Genomic DNA, 23,474 nt, shown 5'->3' on the forward strand with positions numbered 1-23,474 from the left:
CCTTCTTGCACTTTTTTACTTTTTTTATTACAATATGTAGGTACAAAAAGTCAAAAAATGCAAAACGTAAAAAATAAACGAGTAGTAGAACTCACGACCTCACAGCCTGCGCGTAGACAATGTTCTACTAAACTAGAAGCTCTTTTGTGATAAATATAAGTTCGACTGCTACCTATATCCATTTGAAATAATTTGAATTCAAAATTTAATTATAATTTTCCTTCGAAATTTGCTCGAAATTTTGTGGTAACCATGGTAACCACATTTACCGGTCCCCCTCGATAAAAATGCCCCTTTTGGTAACTAAAACACTGATTCTATGTCAACTCATCAAAATTGCCTAACTGGCATGCATGATAGTAACTATGATACTTTCACTACGTTCAGTCTTAATCATGTGATCCTAAGTTCATTGACGCCGGTGGGCCTTAGTGGACGTACTATTATTTTTGTGGCTGAAATAAGTTAAGGTGGATATGTTTGTAAAAAAAGATAAATAAAAATGAATTACCTCGTTTAATCGTTTGTATTGTAAAAGAAAACAGAGCCGATTAGACGGAGACCCTATAAATCCAAGGGTCGCCATCTATCCTTCCCGAAACCCTATTTCTTCTTCTACTACGTATACCCCGATCGATCTCCCACGGGCGGCGGAAGCAACAGGCATCGACGTCGATCCATCCACATCAAGGTACGTACGGAGCTGTTTTGCCTATCTATACTACTAGTACTAGCCTCGTTCATATTCCTCGTGTGATTCTCAGCTAGGTTAGATCTTAGGACAATATGATAAATTTTTCATCTTTGTCTTGCGGAAGAAACTATTGCTAGAATTTTTATGCATCTGACTACTAGATTTCTCTAAGTTACTTCTGCGGTCTGTTGGATTTGTGAATGTTTCTGTGCGATTGTTCTACAACGTACTTTATATACATATGTAAGTGTCTAACAGCTGGTGCTCTTTGGTTTTCGCACATTCAGAACAATGTATGTTTTGGTCAAGAACCCAGCCGGTAGGACAATCCGCCTAAAGGTCCATGAATCAGATACATTGGGTTCAATCAAGGCAATGGTCCAGGAGCGGCAATTCCTAGTCTCCAACGGGGTGCAGCTAGACGACAACCGTACGCTGGCTGATTACAACATCCAGCATGAATCCACACTCGAGCTCCAAGAGAAGATGCAGATCTGCGTGACGGAGACGCTGATGAATAGGACTTTCCCCCTCGACGTCGACAACCTGGATACCATCGACAACCTGAAGGCCAAGATCGAGGACCTTGAGGGCTTCCCCAAGGCTCAACAGTGCCTCATCTTCGACGGCAAGCGACTGGAGGATGGGACCAACACCTTGGCGAGTCAAAGATTCTCCTCATCCTTCTCCCGTGTATTCCTAGAGGAGACATGATGCAAATTATTATGAAGACGCTAGAAGGGAAGACCATCACTCTCGAGGTTGGGAGCTTTGATACAGTCGATAGTGTCATGGTGAAGATGTACGAGATGAAATACGCCCCTTACCTGAAGCAGCAGCGCCTCATCTTTGCAGGCAAGCAGCTGGAGAGAGGACGAACCCTAGCGGACTACAACATTCGTAAAGACTGTATCCTTCATTTGGTGTTTTGCCTTTGCGGTTGTTGAGATGCATGGCATGCGATTGAACAACCTGTTTTTATTTTGCCACAGTCTAAGTTCCAGTAGTGCTACCAGTTAAACTATCCTAGTAAGCAGTACCTTAGTATCGCTCCACTCATATTTCTTGCACTACCGTGTTATCAGTAAAACTGGGTATTATTTAGTAGTAGGTTTTCTTTTTGACAAAATTATTTAGTAGTAGGTTAATGTGTTGAGTGCTTCTTTTTACCTGTCAAGAGGAAATTTAGTTTAGCAGTCCCCGAGTCTTCCTTTTGCACATACTGTAGTTAATTTCTGTGTTTATCCATGTGTTTCCTCTATGCCATCCAAGTCCAAAGCATGACAACCTGGCGTGATTGCATGTCTTTTAAATATAGAAGATTAATATTACATCTTGTGAGCCACATGAAGGTGATTCCAAGTTGGGATTTAGGTTTGGAAATCAGTGTTGTAATCAAATCTAGTGAGTATCACCCTTAATTGCATTATGAAGAGGAGAGTTCATCCAGATAATGAAGAAAGCCGGATACAAAATCCAGACATCAATGCAACAAGCCTTGCTAAACTAGGCCTGAGTCGTCGTTAGACAATCCAAACGATCACTAGTGCACCTGATAACCACCATCTCTTCCCTTGCAATTTCATCGCCAAAGCAGCTAGGGATCACTGGGAGACCACACCAGGGCAGAGCATATCCAACTAATGTTTAAAAAATCTCCCTAAAAGTGATTATACGGGGTGTCCAGATAATTTATGGGATGTTTACATGTGATCATCTCCCGCATATCCCCATAAAAACTCCGCGTAAGTAGTTTTGGCTGTGGCGTGAAGGCGGCGGTGGGCACCAGTGGTTGGCGGTGCCAACTGAGTGGGCAGGTGGCGATGGTCGGCGATGGTTGGCGGTGGAGGGCGCCAGCGGCGGTGTGGTGGGTATGGCGGTGGCTGCCGACATGGCACTTTTAGGGAAAGGTTTACGACAAGACATTTTCCCCTTAGATAGACGGGAAGATGGAGTGATCATCATGGAACGCTTTAAAGAGCCAATCTCTATGTGGACCATCACAAGAACCAAGCACTTGAGTAATGTAATGCCATGAGAGTAATTGTTTTGTTTTGGCCACTACGAGGCTTGTGTGTAACAAACATCATATCAATTAATGAAAATGGCAAGTTTTTTTTGCCTTATTTCAAGAAAAGAAAAACGCTACGTTTGTACGTGTGCCTGTTTTGCTGAGTTCACAGCGATACAGTGCCATTGCCCGCTCAGCAGCCAATCGCCAACCGCCGGCTTCTCTCCCTACTCTCCCCAGCGCTAAACAATGGGAGGAATTAGGTATGATCACCAATCTTCTTCAAGCACGTGAACCTATCTTAATTTTAGCTGATTCTTGTTGTCTAATTGTATGACTGGGGTTTTCAAATTTAAGGGTAGTACATTTGGGAATCGAATTGCTGCGATTTGACAATTTCTCCTAGTGATTCACATCTATTTGAATTATTTATTGACCACGCTCGATAGAATGACGAGTAAGCTTAACTTCCTAATCATACGGTTCAATCATATGCTTTACTTAGTGTTTTGATTCTTATTTTGTTTTTATTGCTTGAGGTTTCTTAAGCTTTATTGTTCAACTTTACATGATCAACTAGTATTTCAAGTCTCTCGCCCCCCCCCCCCCCCCCCCGCCCCCCAAAACACTTCATTTCAATTAAATTTCTTACTACCGGACATTTTAAGTTGTTCAGTTTGTTAATTTCATGTATATTATGGGGGAGAGCTGTGTGAGATCTCACATTAGGTGTGATAAATGAGATCGATTTTTTTGAAAAAAAATTCAAACATTCTCAAACAAATTATACAGAAATAAATGTTTGATGTACAAGCTCAAAAAGTTTCAGCTCCTAATTCGACCTACATTAATAGGAACAAAACAGACAAAATCGGATGGAAATATTGTTAATGTACTATTCACCCAAAGCTGCCACTATTCACATTCAAAATTTCTTTTTTGAATCTCTAAATTACATCAAATTTCGAGCTGATATTTTTCGGAATTGTAAACATACCCCACAGGGATGTTGTCATATAATTCCATTTTAAAAAAATAAGTAAATATGAATTATTGATTCATCCATGTCTTCCCCTGTATATTAGTGCCTGGTACCCGTGTAATGTGTACACGTGGACACCGGTAGGTTTTGGTTCTGGGTCTGCCCCTTTGGAGGTGATATAAGTGATGCAGAACGAAGGAAATTCTATAGGACCAGCGGTGGCGATATATGAGGATTGTACTGTTCTTTGTGGCAACTTTACTTGTGTTACTTTTATCCATTGTCAACATGGCTGCTGATATCTTGGCTAGTAAGTCTGAGGGCTCAGAAACTACTGTTTTGGGAAACTGAAACGCCAGATTTCCTGGTCGATATAATTTCAGACAATATATATAGGCTTTCGCTAAAAAGAAAGGAGAAAACAAGTTGTAGGTAGCTAGCAAAATGCATCAAATTACATTCATATTCCAATTGCCAAAAAAAATAGATTACATGCATATTCCTGCAAAAATGATCTAGTTTCGACCTGTTTCAAACTTTGAAGATGTAGTAACTGTGTAACCTTTTTTTTTTCTCAGAAAGATAATATTTGTGTAGGCCACTCTGCCCTAGTTAGTTCTTGGGAGAACTGACATCCGAGGAGGCATATTGCTTTGCGTGCTGGTAAGCTCTGAACCCTGATTCTGACTTGTAACATGCAGACAGACCAGCCCCAGCCAATGCAACCGCTGCATAGGGAGCACATCTCCTGGCAGTCAATCAAGAAGAAGAAATTGTTTAGCTGAGAAAATGGAGAAGAACCAATCAAGGCAAATACTGTACAAAGTAGTAGGGAGCTGCAGAGTACGTACCTACCTGCAGGCGCGGAGGATTACTTGACCGGGCTTGATGCCAGGCCTCGAAAACAAATTGTACCACACCCCCGCCGCGCACAGGCCCCCTGGTTTCACATCACAGCTTGGATCAACCACGTATGGCGACGAACCCGGGAAATCATTAGAGCATCTCCAAGGGAAGATCAACCTCTGAAAGTTAAAGGAAAGCTGTAAGGTAGTACGTACCGGCGGCGGCAGGCTTGTGGTGCTCGACCCAATCCAGCGGCAGAAAAAAATAGCGCGCCACAGCAAAATAGCGGCGACCTCAAAATATGCTATTAGCGTGCTATATCGCGCTATAGCGTGCTATTAGCGAGACGTTGTACACAGATATATTTAGGGAGGCAATTCTCAATACGCTATAGCGTGCTATTAGCGACGCTACAGTGCGCTATTTTTTCAATGATATTCACACATATATAGTGATTCAACGCTGGTTTACCAAACGCCGAGAAAATGTGTGGTCAACTCAACTCGACACCGATTGTGGGTGTGTCTTTTAGGCAACATGTTTTGTTTCATGCTTCTGGTATGTTTCTTTTGTATCGCCCATGTAGCATTGTAGTCCTTTTTTCGTCCTTGTATTGTTAGGTTTGTGTTTTTTCTGTTAGTTTTCAAATTTTTTGTGACATAAAAAATATTTTGGATTTTAATTTTTTTTTCATGAATTTTGAAAAGATGATCGTGAATTTGAAAAATGTTCGGACCTGATAAACATTCGCAAATATGAAAAAAAGTTCGCAAATTGAAGAATGTTCATGAATTTGAAAATATCATGATTTTAAAAGGTTAACACATTTTCAGATAAAGTTCATGCTTTAAAAAAAAGATAACATAAAAAAACTAAAACCGGCCAAAACGTACTCTTGCCCCCCTAGTTGCAGTCGTGTTTGGGGTCATGTAGTTGCGGTCGAGTTAAACTTTACAGTTGCAAGTCTAGAGATGGATATGCAACTTGCCGACAACCCAACTACCGGCCCCATTGCAGTCATGTTGGGGGTCATGCCATTGCAGTCGGGTTACAACGCTTGCAATTGCAAGTCTAGCGGTGGGCATGCAACAGGCCGGCAACCGCCGTTGCAGTCGCATTGGGGTCATGTAGTTGCAGTCAGGTTGCAACACTTTCACTTGCATCTCTAGTGATGAACATGCAACTAGCCGGCAACCCTCCTACCGACCCCGTTGCAGTCTTGTTGGGGCCATGAAGTTGCGGTAGGGTTACAATGCTTGCTATTACAAGTCTAGTGGTGGACATGCAACTTGCAGACACCCCATTTGCAGTCATATTGGTGACCACGTAGCTGCAGTCGGGTTGCAACACTTGCAGTTGCATGTCTAGTGGTGGACATGCAACCGGCCGTCAAACCCTACATGTCTAATTGCAGTCATTTTAAGGGGCATATAGTTGCAATCGGTTTAAAATAATTAAAGTTGTAATTCAGGTGCTGGGCACGCAACTGGTCGACAACCCCGGTTGCAATTACATATTAAGGTCATGTAGTTGTACCCTCAAAAAAAAAAGGTCATGTAGTTGCAGTTGGTGTGCAACACTTTCAATAACATGTCTAATAGTAGACATGTAACTTGCCGATGTCCCCCTCACGACCAATTGGAATCGCATCGTGGGATGATATGGGACGTGACCGGGAGACACCTATAAAAAGGCTTCTTTGACTCTTCAGTTCATCCCCAATGCACACGCTTTTGCGAAATGGAAAAAAAATAGAATAGCAGGCCACAAACAAACACGAGAAAACAACGCACATGACATACAAGCAAAAAGAAAAATTGTGGTCCGTCAAATGACAAAGCACATAGGATTGAATCGGACAAAACAGAGAAATAACACCGTATCGAGAATTCCCCACCTGAATTGTATTCATTTTGCCTATAAGGCTTCGCAGCCCGTGGCAAGATAGGTTCAAGTGAACCAGAAGTACAGGGGGCACAAGGAGTAGAGATAAAGCAAAATAACACACACTGACCACACACATAACAGGGGAGAACAATGAGGGAGAGCTCAACACCACACAACACACCAAAGAGCACCGCCGGTGAAATCGAAGGGCATCAGCCAGCCGAGACCAAGCCACGACACTGCATCGTCGATGCAATCGAAAGGCTCCGCGCATCCGAGACTGCACAACGCCGCGACACCACCTGTGTCGAGGGGCGCATTCGAAGGGGCACGCGAGGCCGAGACGACGCCACGGTACCTGTGTGCCAGCAGCATAGTCGAAGGGCATCGCCAAGCAAACCAAACCACGGCACTGCACCGTCGACGCAATCGAAAGGCGCCGCACATTCGAGACTGCACAACGCCGCGACACCACCTGTGTTGGGGGCACATTCGAAAGGTCACGCGAGGCCAAGACGACGTCACGGCACCTGTGTGCCACCAGCGTAATCACTGGGCACCGTACTAGCAGAGACACACCAAGAATCACTCAGCGCGAACACCACCGAAGAAGAGCACAAAACTACCATCGACCCCAAGCCGGCCGCACCACCACCACCGAGCCACCACCACACAAACATCAACGACAGCCACCTCCAACCACTAGTCTCAGTAGCCAAGCCAAGCTCCAAGACGAGGCCCTCATGAGGGAATGTGACGTTGAGCGCCACCATTGTCTGACCCAGGAGACCTGGGCCGAAGTTTCCTTCAGAGCATCAAAGGCAAGGAGATGAGCACAGCAACACGACACCTTCAACAAGGGGACAGTGCAAAGCACTACCGTCGTTGGCTTCGACCGCAACCGAAGCCCGGCTTTCACCGTCTGTGTCACCACCCCCACCCAACAGCCTGGAATCCAGCAAGACACCCTCCGCCAGCAACACAGAAGAGGAAGCCACAGCCTGCCCACGAACAGAAGCTGCCACACCACACGGAGCCTCCAAATGCAGGCACCGAACCGAGCAGAGCTCGATCCAAGGCTAGGCAGACTAGTGCCTGCTTGGCGCCGTGGTCACCGCACACCTCGTGCGTCGACGCCGACGCGAACACGGACCCCATGCTAGGGCCTAGCTGGCCGAAATAGCCGAGTCGCGCCCAACTTGCAGCAGATGAACACCAACCTCCTGCATAGATGGCCCCGTCGCCGCCTTCACGTCCGAGGAAGGAGGCCAACCACCCAGCAGCCGCAGCCGCCATGCGCGTCGTGGGTGCCCCCAGCTTCTTGCGCCCGATTGGATCTGAGGCGCGGCAACAAATCGAACGGGAGCCGCAGGCCCGATTGGATCTGAGGGAGAAGGATGCCCGCCGTGCGCCGGCTGGCCGCAGGTGACAACCGGTGCACACAGAGGCAGAAGGCAGGGCGCCGAGGGCGGCCGCGGCGTGCCGGAGTGCCAGCCAGAGCACGAACGCGTCGGACATCAGGACTAAGCTCCGCCGTGCCCGAGAGCAGCCATGCGCCGCAGCAAGGTCTCCGCCGCCGCCGTCGGCCTCGTGTCTTTGTGTTACGGCGTCGTCCGGCGGTGGCGGAGAGGGGGACGGCCGGATTTTTAGCGGCGGCGGCTAGGTTTTGCAGGTTCCGCCCGAGTCGCCCACACGGGAGCGACGCGGACGGGGGGGGGGGGGGGGATGTTCTGTCTTGCAGAACTTAAACGTGTAATATTAATTTCTTATCTAGATGTGCCCCATTCCCATTTAATTCACACGACAGATTCACGTGTCCTTCACGATTAACACTGACATTGCGACAGTTAATTAGAGCCAGAGGTAGTATTTTTTTTTGTGGCTGAAATAAGTTAAGGAGGATATGTATGTCAAATAGATAAATAAAAATGAATTACCTCATTTAATCGTTTGTATTGTAATAAAACAGAACCGACTAGACGGAGACCCTATAAAAACAATGGTCGCCATCTATTCCTCCCGAATCCCTCAAAAAAAAAAATCTATTCTTCCCGAAACCCTACGTACTTCCGATCGATCTCCCACGGCGGCGGAAGCAACAGGCATCGACGTAGATCCATCCTCGTTCGTATTCCTCGTGTGGTGTCCACCTCGGCTAGATCTTAGGGCAGTGACAGTATGATAAATTGTTCATCTTTGTCTTGCGGAAGAAACTATTGTTGCTAGAATTTTTATGCATCGGACTACTAGGTTTCTCGTTGTTGCTTCTGCGGCCTGTTGGATTTAGTGAATGTTTCTGTGCGATTTCTACAACGTACTATATACATAAGTATCTAACAACTGGTGCTCTTTGGTTTTTGCACATTCAGAACAATGTATGTTTTGGTCAAGAACCCCGCCGGTAGGACGATCCGCCTCAAGGTCCGTGAATCAGATACATTGGGTTCTATCAAGGCAATGATACAGGAACGTCACTTCCTCTTCTCCAACGGGGTGCAGCTAGACGACAACCGTACTCTGGCTGATTACAACATTCAGCATGAGTCCATGCTCGAGCTTCAAGAGAAGATGCAGATCTGCGTGACGGAGACGCTGATGAATAGGACTTTCCCCCTCGACGTCGACCGCCTGGATACCATCGACAACCTGAAGGCCAAGATTGAGGACCTTGAGGGCTTCCCCAAGGCTCAACAGTGCCTCATCTTCGACGGCAAGCGACTGGAGGACGGGAACAAAACCTTGGCCGACCACAATATTCTCATGGAATCAAAGATTCTCCTCATCCTTCTCCCGTGTATTCCTAGAGGAGACATGATGCAGATTAGTATGAAGACGCTAGAAGGGAAGACCATCACTCTCGAGGTTGGGAGCTTTGATACCGTCGACAGTGTCATGGTGAAGATGTACGAGATGAAATACGCCCCTTACCCAAAGCAGCAGCGCCTCATCTTTGCAGGCAAACAGCTGGAGAGAGGACGAACCCTAGTGGACTACAACATTTGTAAAGACTGTATCCTTCATTTGGTGCTTTGCCTTTGCGGTTGTTGAGATGCATGGCCTGCCATTGAACAACCTGTTTTTATTTTGCCACAGTCTAAGTTCCAGTAGTGCTACCAGTTAAACTATCATTCTAGTAACCAGTACCTTAGTACCGCTCCACTCATATTCCTTGCACTGCCGTGTTATCAGTAAAACTGCATCTTATTTAATAGTAGGTTTTCTTTTTGACAAAATTATTTAGTAGTAGGTTAATGTGTTGAGTGCTTCTGTTTACCTGTCAAGAGGAAATTTAGTTTAAGAGTCTCTGAGTCTTTCCTTTGCACACACTGTAGTTAATTTCTGTGTTTATCCATGTGTTTCCTCTATGCCATCAAAGTCCAAAGCATGACAACCTGATGGGATTGCACGTCTTTTTAGATATAGAAGATTAATATTGCATCTTTTGAGCCACATGAAGGTGATTCCAAGTTGGGATTAGGTTTGGAAATCAGTGTTGCAATCAAATCTTGTGAGTATCACCCTTAATTGCATTAGGAAGAGGAGAGCTCATCCAGATAATGAAGAAGCCCGGATCCAAAATCCAGACATCAATGCAGCAAGCCTTGCTAAACTAGGCCTAAGACGTCGTTAAACAAGCCAAACGATCACCAGAGCACCTTATAACCACCATCTCTTCCCCTTGCAATTTCATCGCTGAAGCAACTAGGGATCACCGGGAGACCACACCAGGGCAGAGGATCTCCAACAAATGTTTAAAAAATCTCCCTTAATACGGGGTGTCCAGATAATTTATGGGACGTTTACATGTGAGCATCTCCCCAAAAAAACTCTGCGTAAGTGGTTTTGGCTGTGGCGCGAAGGCGCCGGTGGGCAGCAGTGGTCGGCGGTGCCAAATGAGCGGGCAGGTGGCGATGATCAGCGATGGTTGGCGGTGGAGGGGGCAGCGGCGGTGCGGTGGGTATGGCGGTGGCTGCCGACATGGCACGAAAGGTTTACGGCAAGACATTTTCCCCTTAGGTACACGGGAAGATGGAGTGATCATCATGGAACGCTTCAAAGAGCAAATGTCTATTTGGGCCATCGCAAGAACCAAGCACTTGAGTAATGTAATGCCATGAGAGTAATTGTTTTGTTTTGGCCACTTTGAGGCTTGTGTGTAACAAACATCTTCTCAATTAAATGAAAATGGCAACTCTTTTGCCTTCTTTCAAGAAAAGAAAAACGCTACGTTTATACGTGTGCCTGTTTTGTTGAGTTCACAGGGACACAGTGCTAAATAATGGAAGGAATTAGGTACAATCGCCAATCTTCTTCAAGCACGTGAACCTATCTTAATTTTAGCTGATTCTTGTTGTCTAATTGTATGACTGGGGTTTTCAAATTTAAGGGTATTACATTTGGGAATCGAATTGCTGCGATTTGACAATTTCTCCTAGTGATTCACATCTACTTGAATTATTTATTGACCACGCTCGATAGAATGATGAGTAAGCTTAACTTCCTAACCATATGGTTCAATCATATGCTTTATTTAGTGTTTCGATGCTTACATTGTTTAAGCATTATTACACGATATGGGTTTTGTTTCTTGGACAACGCTAATGCCCACACGTGTGGTGGGAGCCAAACCCGCACACACGTCCTTTTTTTAGGAGAACTTGCAGCTTTATTTAAATTCAAACAAAGGTTGGGACCTCGTCCGCTACAATACGCATAATGCAGTCTGGAGGAAAATCATAAAATAACGAGCTATCGTTGCACACCCCCTCTCTAGCTAAGCCATGCGCCGCTCCATTAGCAGAGCGCCTAACCCACGTGATTTTGATCTCTTGCCGCGTCCTCAGCATCTCCTTGATCTCCTCGACAACCGGGCCAAAAGTCGAAAGGTTCCTGCCATCACCCTGTAGCATGGCCACCACCTCCTGACTATCCAACTCGACATGTAGCCGTTGCACATCCATAGAGATCGCCATTTGCACTGCGCTTTTTGCCGCCAGAATCTCCGAGAGCTGGGGGATGCCGGCACTTGGGAAGCATATTGCAGCCCCTCCTCTAAAGGCACCATGGTGATCCCTAAGGACCACTCCTCCTCCCCCCTTGTCATCCGTTTGTGACGTCGCTCCATCCGCGTTAGCCTTGATCCAGCCCGGGTCCGGTGGAAGCCAAACCCGCACACACGTCCTATAACACATAGACTACATCATGTCACCGCACGCATGCATGTGGAAATCTTTTTGGATTTTCAGTTTACAAAATGTTTTATCTCTTAAATGAAAAATCAGATTGAAGATCCGTTTTCACCATTAAATCCCTCGCAACGAGATCTTCGAAACTAGATCTCATATCAATATATTTCGACGTAATTTTTTTGATTAAAAGGTGCCATGTCTATTGCACATGAATTGCCATGATGTTTACACTGAAGTTGACATGATATGTTTCAACTATTTCCTTCTACATTTAAAAGTAAATTTTGACATATTATAAAACGGAGAATTAAGAAACTAGACTTGCCATGCACCATAAACTAAATTTGCGATGATACATGCACTTAAAATTGCCATGCTTCGTACAAAAAAATATTTTCATGGTCAAAGTACTGAAATTGCCATCATCAAAAAACTAAAATTGCCATGCGCTACAAACTAAAATTGCCACATGGCAACTTTAGTTTAAGCACTATGGCAACTACAGTGTAAACACCATGGCAACTTTTGGGCGAAATTATTTATCGTCCAAACATATCAACATGGGGTCTAGTTTTGAAGATCTCGTCGAGACGGATTTAATGGTGAAAACGGATTTTTAATTCGATTTTTTAATTAGGAGATAAAAAAACTAAGCCAAAAACCAAAAAGATTTCTGCTGATGACCTGATGTCATCTGTTCATCGAACATATTAACGTACGCAGAAAGAGCGTCGTGTCACCTTCGCGATTGGTTCGTGCGCTGGAGAACGAAGAGAAAAAAAGAGAGAAACACATCAGCCAACCCTAGCCCGTCGGTTCCTCTCCCTCCAGCCGCCGCCACCAACGCCCTCCCCCACGGCCTGCACCCCACCCCTAGCTTCTCTCCTCCTCTCACCTTCTCCCCACCACCGGCGACCTCCTCCCCTCCCCCTCGCCCCAAATCAAGCAGCAGGTCCGGATCCCGGCCACGGCGGCGTGAGCACACCGATGCAGGGTCAAGACGTGTGAGGAGCTCGCTCGCTGCGACCTGATGCCGACGTAATGGAAAGGTGAACATCTCTGTCGTGACGCAACCCCAACCCTACCCTTTCCTTGGTGAGCGACGGTGTGGTGCACCCTCAGGATCCACATGTGCCCATCCTCGCCGGTCATCGCGCTCGCCGCCGCTGCCGTGCCTCCCTCGCAGTCTCCCGCCGCAGCCTCCTCGTGCCTCGCCTCGTCGTCACGCGTCAGGGTGGACACGGTCCGAGCCGGTCCGGTCCCGGTCCGAGCCGGCGTTTGGACCGGACGCCGGCGGTCCGGACCGGACCGGACCGAGCAGTGTCTCGGGCCTGTTTGCAGGGACCGGACCGGCAATGGCGGGCCACGAGCCGGACCGAGAGGACCGTCAGGACCGGCCAAGACATGGGCAGAGCGCGCTCTGGAGCTCCGGCGAGAGCTGTTCATCGGGGACGCAATGCTAGAGGAAGCGCAGCTCGTTGAAAAGATGTTTGGGAGCTTCAGAAGAACCAGAGAGAGCTATATGATGAAGAAGAACACCGGAGGGAGCTCATAGGCGACGAATCTGGCACGACGGCCGATGAACAGAGATAAAAAGGACGACGGCCGATGCGGCGTTGTAGGACCTCCCAGGTCGATTTCGTTGATGGGGACGACGGACCCGAGTGTGGTGCGTCTAATGGACATAGTTTCCTAGGCCATCGAGTCCAGTGGCCGCGCGGACGACGGCCCCGTGGCGGCGCACGTAGACGACGGCGGTTTCTTGCGCCCCCGCCACGCCTAAGCCGCCATGCCCTCGCCACGCCCCTGCCACGCCCCCGCCACGTCCCTGGCAAGCCGTCGGCACGCCCCCGCCACGCCCCAGCCACGCTCCAGCCATGTCGTAGAGTGCCGCCTTCGGTCCGCTCGATCGGCTCGGTTAAAGACCGGACCGGACCGAGGTTTTCTCGGGCCTGTTTGGAGGGACCGGACCGGCCATTTAAACTAGCGGGCCAGGACCGAGCCGGCCCGAGCCGAGCGGGCCACGAGCCGGACCGCCGGACCGGACCGTGCCGTCCACCCTGAGTCACGCGCACCTACCGCGCCTCCCCGGAAGTACGTGCTCTTCCTGGTTTGGTTTCCTTTTGATGTCTCGTGGATACTTAGTTTAAGGACTGGACTGAAGTTTTCCAACAGTTTGATGAATCAAAGATTCAACATGATATTCCTCAATTTCATAAGATGCACAAGCATATTTCTATGCTCTTTGTAGTATTATGTCTTTCAACTTGCGTACTATTGCAAAACTTGTATATAATCTTTGTCTCCTTTTTCTACATCATTAGAAGTTCAAAACTGAACCTGCATAAGAATATCATTTAAAGGAAATACAGTGTTGTAGAGGTTAGACTTTGTTGAGCCACATGTGTTCAAGTTTGTGTATAACTATGTCATGTAAAGGGAATAGTCTTAAGTAGAGGTTTACCCTCGATGAGCTACATGTATTCAGTATGCTGTACTGATTGTCTGTTTGCTTTGGTGCAGCGCTGACTAAGCCTATTGATATGTAACTTGAATCTAACGAAGAACTCTTTACTCTATAGAGTTGGTGCAACTACGTTAGGCTTATCAAGACATGGAACTAAAGATTGAGTCCTTTTTCTGCAGATACAGCAAATAGTCGACAAGTGCGAGCGCGTCAACACTGTCGGTGATGACGAGATGGTGGGTCGACTTGCAAACGAAATGGTTACTGTAATGCATTGGTGTTATGGCTGCCACCTTCAGCTACTATGGCATCCGCCGCTCTAAAATTTCCATGAGTGCGATATGATGAATGAGTATCCCGTGTCTGCGGCAACTCGCATGGCCTGATCCGGAAGTACGGGTGTGCTGCAGGCATTGCTTCCGCAGCAACGCCAAGGACGTTGGCTTCATCAAGGTATGAGCCACCCCACTGTTTATCGATTTCCTGAATCGTGTGCCCAAGTTTGATGACTTCTGAGTAGTAATATTTCACTCCATGCTTTGCTTCGAACAATATATATGCTTTGTCTACAAGGCCTCTTGGTATGGCGCACCAGTTTTATATTTTTGGAGACTTCCATCTCGTAGTGTGAGTTATTGCATAATGTAGTGTAATATATGACATGTTAGATTCAGTTATTCATAATATATCTGTGTTTTGCTCTCCTCTTTCCGAGAGTAACCTTGGTTAAGTTCTGCGATCATCACATCATATTCTACCTTGCATTATTTTGTATCTATTTGATGAATGTGTGATTTCTACACACCATAAGGCATCTTGGAATGGACGGAGTTGTGCATAACTACATGATATTAGCTCTGTTTGTTTGCTATTCACACCTATATAAGTCTTACTCTACTGCATCTATCTCCGGTCTCAGCTATTTTTACTAACCGTCAACTACCATGTTTTTTCTGAGCATATCAGTCCATTTCAAGGCATAACAAATTGAGTGTATTGCAATTGCTCATATATTTATTAAGTAGGTATTTATACATTGTATATATTTATTTCCTGAATAACAATGATTTATTAGAAATTGAGATGATTTTCCTTTTGAAGAATGTTGTTTTCATTTCCACTTTTATCTCATTAATTGTAGGTTTTATGCTTCAGTTTTTAGGTTTGGGTAAATTATTTTTCAGATGCATATGTTGTGTCTGAATACCTGAATGTCTGTGTGTAGCTAATTTAATTTCTTGTATTCCTGTTCTTTTGTATCATCCCAATCTTTTTATACTGATAGCTGCATTTGCGCACTTGTTTAACAGTACCATTAAGAATGGAAACCTCAAAGGAAGCAAGGACTAGGAAATTATCATCAACTGTGGTGTTTCATCGAGGACGACCTTTATCAACAATGAAGTAATTGTGCCTGGAAATTGCTTTGAAATTTTCGATGCTTTGGAGCTAACTCAAGTTATAATTTTGTAGGTAAACCACATGATATTGTTTTCCAGTCGCATGTTTTTCCTACACAAACCATACAAATTTTATGAGCTTGCTTCACTACTATATGCAAAGGTATCATCTAAAAGGAATTATGGGTTTCAGATATGCTCCAGCTTTATTGATTTTCAGTATATACATGCTAGGCGGCTGCACCCACATAAGGGACAAAACTTGTTTTTGGCTCACGCCTAGCTGTCCATTGTATGGATTATGCAACAATTCCATCTTCCAAATCATATTTCTGGGTTTTCCCTCTTGCTTACATTTCCATTCGTCTACTTTATGGATTATTCAATCTTATTTGTTTATGCTTGGTAGGAGATACACAATAAAGGAATTGAGGCAAAGCAGTTGAAATTTAAGAACGTCATGTGCTCCTATTACTTTGATCAATCTGCAGTACTGTTTAGCCTATGAGCCAATACGGTTGACCGGCGTGAGAAGATGGGGCAAGGATGAGGTCCCTTCGTTTGGCCAAGGTAAGATCCATGCGTCGACCTCAACCACCCGAATGACGAAGCCGTCGTCGACCAGATCGCGAGTTGTACTCGGTGGATGGCAACGGAAGACTTCCCTTTTCGATCAAGCACGCATGACTAATCCATGGTTGGATCACATACCTCTTTCTTTTTTCATGGATGCTCTAAATTTCAGATTATGCCAACATTTTTCTAGACATTGAATTAAATGACTATGCATGTGTTGTTGCACAAACTGACGCACATCAATGTTTACAGTCAATATGGTTCTGTCAGTAATTTTGTATGCCTACTCCTTTTTTAAAAAGTAGGTTCTTCAATTGTCGTTCAATAGTCTTTATATAATGGCGGTACGACGACAAGGATATGCTGATGTATTTGAGCTTCTTTTCCATAGTTCAAAGTGCGCATTCCAGACTATGCTTTATATATGTTCTTTTTGGCCTTGACAATCCAATAAAAAGTGTGCCCTAAATTATAGATCAGTTCATTCATCTCGCCTCTTTTTTTAGGTGGCAAAGTCTGATGGATTTTCGTGAGCTTCGCCATGGTTTTCTCTTCTATTAGTTTGTGCAGTGCTTGATGGAATTATGCTGAACTGTAATATTTTGGTAGTACAGAATGGATGGTTCTTTTATTATAGTTGTTCGTTGTAGTTTTAGAACCGTGTCATCCGATTATCTTGTTATATTCATTCTCCCCTCTGGTGGCATGTGTGGTCGATGTTTCAGGTTTGAATCTCCTCCCGCATCCCTCAAATCCTTTCTGTATTTTCCGTCCCGCCAAGGAAAGGGAGATAGAAGCATCTACTGGAATTAGTGGTCAAATCAACCTAAGAGAATCATGGTTAGCTACATCTAACTATGTGATTGCATTTGGAGCTAGGATGAAGTTAGGTTCGTCTCTTCCCTGGAAACTAATCAGCTATGTCATCTCCATGATTTGGGAGATTAAGTAAAGAGCTAGGTTGAGGTTTCATGGGTCAGCCTATCAATTTGTGTTAGGCTGATACAAACAATATTTGTTTAGTTTATACAAAGGTTACCTGACAAATTCATCTTGCTCTTTGCAAATAATAGATGATCTTGTTGGGAAACGTAGTAATTTCAAAAAAATTCCTACGCACACGCAAGATCATGGTGATGCATAGCAACGAGAGGGGAGAGTGTTGTCCATGTACCCTCGTAGACCGAAAACGGAAGCGTTAGAACAACGCGGTTGATGTAGTCGTACGTCTTCACGGCCCGACCGATCAAGCACCGAAACTATGGCACCTCCAAGTTCTAGCACACGTTCAGCTCGATGACGATCCCCGGACTACGATCCAGCAGAATGTCGGGGAAGAGTTTCGTTAGCACGACGGCGTGGTGACGATCTTGATGTTCTACCGTCGCAGGGCTTCACTTAAGCACCGCTACAATATTATCGAGGACTATGGTGGAGGGGGGCACCGCACGCGGCTAAGAGATCAAGAGATCAATTGTTGTGTCTTTGGGGTGCCCCCCTGCCCCCGTATATAAAGGAGCAAGGGGGAGGCCGGCCGGCCCTCTATGGCGCGCCCCCAAGAGGGCCCAGAGATACCTCTCCGACAATCGGAGTGACAAAACCTAATCTCGAAATACGCCAACTCAACATGTACCTTTGGAGACACCTGTAGAGCTCCTTTATAATCACCCAATAACGCTGTGACGTTTGGTAGCACACCAAGTGTTCCTCCGGTAAACGGGAGTTGCATAATCTCATAGTTATAGGAACTTGTATAAGTCATGAAGAAAGCAATAGCAACATACTAAACGATCAAGTGGTAAGCTAACGGAATGGGTCAAGTCAATTACATCATTCTCCTAATGAAGTGATCTCATTAATCAAATGACAACACATATCTATGGTTAGGAAACATAACCATCTTTGATTAATGAGCTAGTCAAGTAGAGGCATACTAGTGACATTAAGTTTGTCTATGTATTCACACATGTATCATGTTTCCGGTTAATACAATTTTAGCATGAATAATAAACATTTATCATGATATGAGGAAATAAATAATAACTTTATTATTGCCTCTAGGGCATATTTCCTTCAGATCTAAGTAATGGAACCACTATCTTTATGCAAACAAGAGCGCAAACCTCCACCTGAGACTTGGAGGCGTGCGTCATGTGTTTCAGTTTCTGATAGAAACACATAATTATTCCATCTTTCTCTTTAGACAATTGCATGCACATTGCACTCTTATGGCATGACCGGGAATGGAAATGCACAAAGCAAATGCATTATGACTCGACGCTTTAATTTATAGGAACATGTATAAATTGTGAGTTGCTTTTTGTTTGATCAGCATTGTTTCTCCGTATGCTTACATGGTTATTGATTTGGTGATTATTCATCATTTAATTTTTTCAGTACTTACATGATTAGTGCTTTTGTATATCCCTTGCAGTGAACAAACAGACTAGCAGAGAAAAGCTTGAAGGCACTTCAAATTTTATATAAGAGGATTTTGATGGCCGGATTTACAGGATGCTTCATATGTTGGATCAAATTCTCAGCATGATCTTTGTGTGCTCCTTTTTTTATACGACTATGGTCTAAAAAGAAGAATTAATATTTCCTCTATGACAGCAGTGGCACGATGGTTGAGAGGTGTGCTTTTTTCTTTGATACCTCCCCAATACTACTCTTTCATTCTCTCTCATGTTTCCAAACTCTGAAGTTACCATTCCGTGTTCTATTTCAGTACTTTCAACTCCTAATCTCAATAATCAGAACCTCCATGGCAGATGTGGAGACTGATCATTAACCTCTCCTTTCAGGGGCGGAGCCAGGATTTTGGTATAGGGGGGCGGGGGCAAGTCAAGTTCATAACTTTCTTACTCGACCAAATTTTTTTACCATCGTATTGTAGTATGCGCTACACGCTACAAAACATGGATACAGTTCTATGAGTTCAAATTTACCTCTACAATTACCAATAAGATGACAAATAATTAATGATTTCACAGGAAGAGAACTTACCTGCTAATATTGTTTTGACGGATATGATCATGCAATGCCGAAGTAAGTCTCATGTTTGGTTCATAAAAGATGTATTGATATTTAGAGTGTTCAGGGCTCTTCCCACCTGATATAGTCCCTTGGACATATAAAAATGTCGAGCTTTATCTTGCTTGTCCGGTGGCGGCTCCCAATTTGACATGCTTTTGCTTGTTCTGCAATATTTACCATGTCAGGCATATCGTGATCGTGAGTGTCAATTGTACCAGGGTTAATAAGTTACACATCAGCCTCATTAACAATTTTAGTAGGTTGAGAACTTGAAGCAATCGGCTTAAAAAAGAATCAATCTTAACAACGTTTGGTGGCGCTTTTCTCTTCACAGCTGCCGAATTGCAATCTGCAATTAGCAATATTTGACAAGTTGGACATAGGAAAATTTTGCATCAAAAATAAGAATTCATACAAGATAATGTGCATCACGATCACAATAATTTTTAGGACACCTGCAAGATAGGAATTGTTCACAGAATCATAGCTTCAGAAAGCATACAACCAAAACAAGTAAACGATGAAAGTCTGATGTATAAGTTCAGTATGATACAAGATGAGGATTGAGATTAGTAGATGCATGGTATGATGTACTGATGTGTTAAGCCTTGGGTTCTTGCGTACTTCCCGCTGGTTTGGATCCGGAAGATTTGACAAGTGAAGAAGGTTGCGTAGCGCCGTTGGCGTACGGATAGGATCGGCAACAGCGGGGCTGGGAGAGCGAGCAGAGGCGGCCGGGCATGCGAGGGCACGGAACGGCGGCGACTGATTTCACGCATAGGCTAATCAAATCACACGAGAATGAAATTCCTGCGCCAGGAGAACAAAGCCAATCGCCCAACCTGGCCGCTAGTGGGCTTCACATGGGCCTTTTCCCTTTTTTCTAAAATTAGCGTCCAGATAGGGGGGGTCGAGTATGTATAATCCGGAATACGTGCGTTCGTATCGTTAATTAGGTAGCATCGCTCGATCGTTAGGGGGGGGGGGCAGGCCCCTGCTCGCCCCCCCTTGTCTCCGCCACTGTCTCCTTTCAACATGGCAATGAGAGTCTCCTTTCACATCAGATTGTGTTTCATCTAAAAATATTAGGTATTCTTATTCCATCAATTTTCACTTAATACATATATCTAATAATTAAGCAAATAATTAACACGTATTTTGTTGAATGACTACAACTTTTTGAACTGAATCTACACATTTGAGAATGTACCTTTTGCGTTTTTCTGCAAGGAAGTGAATGTTGTGTTCATGAGTAATGATGAAGCTCTGACATTCAAAGTTTAACAACCATCTTGTGAGAAGAGAGATGGATGGAGCACACAAATTGTATTGATGTTGGAGGTATATGCTATTTTAAGGGGCTTTACAGATTCAGTATAGTATACTGCAATACGATTAACATGTAAAGCTAGATAGGTACGGACACTTGTTGTGAACTAATCTACTTCAATATATCTCAAATATTGATGAACTTCTCCTATGATTTTTGTCTTTTCAGATTCTCAATATCACTTCCAAAGGTTTATTTTAATAACCTTCACTTTTTTGATATTGAGTTGTTTCTTGAACACAGATCCTTGGAAGAGGAAGAGTTTCTATTGCGGGCAAGGAATCAGATCTTGAGGTGAGCACACATCCATTCAAACCAGGTGACCCATACTTCCTTTTATCTCCATTGCAATCTTTATTTGGCCCACCTCACTCCCATCCTAGCTTGCTCTTTTGGGTTCTTGTAGGTTCGTTGCAGGATAGTGAAGAACTGAAATTGCTGAAGAGAACATTAGGAGGTGATGCTAGAAGCATGCTTGTGTGCTACATGCTGGTGTGATTAGAAGGAATTTGCATGTTCTCAAAGAATGGAAAAAGAGGCACTATGATGAGACTTGACTAAATGTAGAGTTTTGAATCCCTTTACCATAGTAATTTAAATATTCTTTTCCTGAGCCAATGATTAATCAGTACTAAAGCTGCTCCGCATATTAGTAAAACAAAATTGTATTTTAGTTGGACAGTATAATTTCTTTACAAACCGATCAATGTTGAATTAGCTTTGAATATTTTGTTGGAGTTCATTGAAGCACTTGTCTGAATCTTTATGTACCAACTATGATTGTTTCAGTATAAACATGAGAGTGGAGAGGGCGCCTCCCACCTGGCACCGCCCCAACCTCCTCTCAGGCGGCGCCACCGGGTGGCGCCCCAACCGCTAGTACGTGGCAAAATGAATGGTGATGGAGGCGTGTGGGCGATGTGCAAACGCCCACACATGTGGGCGATGTGCAAATGCCCACACGTGTGGGCGTTAGTTTTTCCGTTGTTTCTTTTGTATGTAATCAGGATCTATTGTGTACTGTTCTGTTGTTGATCATATTTGTTTTTATTAGTTGAGGTTTCTTATGCTTTATTGTTCAATTTTACATAATCACCTAGTATTTCAAGCCCCCCCCCCCCCCCCCCCTCCTCCCCAAAAAAAGTATTTCAAGTGAAACACTTCGTTTCGATTAAATTTCATACTACCAGACATTTTAAGTTGTTGAGTTTGTTAATTTCATGTATATTATGGGGGAGAGCTGTGTGAGATCTCACATTAGGTGTGATAAATGAGATCGATTTTTCTGAAAAAAAATGTTCAAACATTCTAAAAAGATTATACACATATAAATGTTTGATGTACAAGCTCAAAAAGTTTTAGCTCCTAATTCGACCTACATTAATAGGAACAAAAAAGACAAGATCGGATGGAAATATTGGTAAAGTACTATTCACCCAAAGCTGCCACTATTCACGTTGAATTTTCTTTTTTCAATCTCTAAATTACATCAATTTTTGAGCTGATTTTTTTGGAATTGTAAACATACCCCACAGGGATGTTGTCAAATAATTCCAGTTTTTTTCGAAATATGTAAATATGAATTGTTGAGAAATTACAAGGGGTAGGTAGCTAGCCAAGTACATCAAATTACGTTCATATTCCAATTGTCAAAAAAATTAGAAATTACACGCATATTCCCGCAAAAACGATGTAGTTTCGACCTGTTTCAAACTTTGAAGATGTAGTGACTGTGTAACCCATTTTTTCCCCAGAAAGATAATATCTGTGTATAAGCTGTGATATTTGTGTAGGCCACTCTGGCCTAGCTACTTCTTGGGAGAACTGACATCTGAGGAGACATATCGCTTTGTGTACTGGTGGTAAGCTCTTAACCCTGATTCCGACTTGTAATATGCGGAAAGGCCAGCCCCAGCTAATGCAAGCGCTGCGTAGGGAGCACATCTCCTGGCAGTCAATCAAGAAGAAGAAGAAATTGTTTAGCTGAGAAAACAGAGAAGAACCAATCAAAGCAAATACAAGTAGTAGGGAGCTGCAGAGTACGTACCTGCAGGCGCGGAGGATTACTTGACCGGGCTTGATGCCAGGCCTCGAAAACAAATTGTACCAGACGCCCGCCGCGCACAGGCCCCCTGCATTCACATCACAGCTTGGATCAAACACGTATGACGCACCCCGGGAAATCATTAGAGCATCTCCAACGGAAAGGAAAGCTGTAAGGTAGTACGTACCGGCGGCGGCGGGCTTGTGGTGCTCGACCCAATCCAGCGCCGACTCGAGCGCCGTCTTCCTCACCACCCCGTTTCTTCGGTCTTCCTCACGTTCGTTTAGTTCACAGAGGTACGCCCCGTAGTCACCCAGGCCGTGCCGTTCGCTGCGCACCATCGCCGATCGATCTCTCTCTTGTTCGATTGATCTCTTCTTGTTTGATCTATTCAGCGCGATCTCTTGTTCGATTTTCTCGGCTGACAAGAGAGAGACGTCCGTCCCTTTATTGAGGGGGTGTGGTGAGAAGAGACGTCCTATATATTCAGCGCCCAAACTACGGCTATGCCTTGTCCGATTTTCATACGGTGCAACATCACGATTCGGACAAAGTTCACACCGGGAGAAACAACACGACTGGCCGTCGGACCGCCGTCCATGGGCTAAACATACTGGGCTGGAAACTTCCGTCGGTCCAGGCCCAGACCCATACCCATCAGTCATCTCGTCCGATAGCAATTTTCAGTAATGTTCGATGCCGCTAGTTCATCAATTTTGTGGTCGATTGATTTAGTTTAAGTCATTTACTGGAGGGGAGGAGGTGGATGTGGCAGGATGTGGAGCACAGCCAGGACTTTTTTTCAGGTACCGAAATTAAAGCTAGTGTTATACCGAATGAAGTCCACTCAGGATTGTAATGAAGCTCTGTGTTTGATCTTTCTTATTACTATGAGGATTTTTCAGAGCGCATACATCCACTTAACACCAAAAGACTGAAACAGAAGAATCCCATATCAGTTTCAGAGTTGCGACCCAAACCGTGTTTTACATTTGACCGGGAATGCTAC

The 23,474-nt window shown here is 44.5% G+C and overlaps 3 protein-coding genes across 3 annotated transcripts; 2 read left to right on the top strand and 1 right to left on the bottom strand.

The window, feature by feature from the left end:
• Positions 1-572: 572 nt before the first annotated feature.
• On the top strand, positions 573-1,858 carry LOC123066838 (polyubiquitin-like). Its single transcript, XM_044489840.1, has 2 exons — positions 573-691; positions 982-1,858. Exon 2 carries the CDS (start codon positions 986-988, stop codon positions 1,406-1,408), a length of 423 nt encoding a protein of 140 aa, XP_044345775.1. The 5' UTR covers positions 573-691; positions 982-985; the 3' UTR covers positions 1,409-1,858.
• A 6,615-nt stretch (positions 1,859-8,473) lies between these two features.
• On the top strand, positions 8,474-9,502 carry LOC123066839 (polyubiquitin-like). The gene has a single exon (XM_044489841.1). It carries the CDS (start codon positions 8,794-8,796, stop codon positions 9,466-9,468), a length of 675 nt encoding a protein of 224 aa, XP_044345776.1. The 5' UTR covers positions 8,474-8,793; the 3' UTR covers positions 9,469-9,502.
• A 12,159-nt stretch (positions 9,503-21,661) lies between these two features.
• LOC123066840 (uncharacterized) lies at positions 21,662-22,899 on the bottom strand. Its single transcript, XM_044489842.1, has 3 exons — positions 22,653-22,899; positions 22,469-22,553; positions 21,662-22,368 (listed from the first exon to the last, which is right to left on the bottom strand). Exons 1-3 carry the CDS (start codon positions 22,804-22,806, stop codon positions 22,230-22,232), a joined length of 378 nt encoding a protein of 125 aa, XP_044345777.1. The 5' UTR covers positions 22,807-22,899; the 3' UTR covers positions 21,662-22,229.
• Between the last annotated feature and the right edge of the window lie 575 nt (positions 22,900-23,474).

The sequence above is a fragment of the Triticum aestivum genome, chromosome 3B (genome assembly GCF_018294505.1).
Source record: "Triticum aestivum cultivar Chinese Spring chromosome 3B, IWGSC CS RefSeq v2.1, whole genome shotgun sequence".
Lineage (NCBI taxonomy): Eukaryota > Viridiplantae > Streptophyta > Magnoliopsida > Poales > Poaceae > Triticum > Triticum aestivum.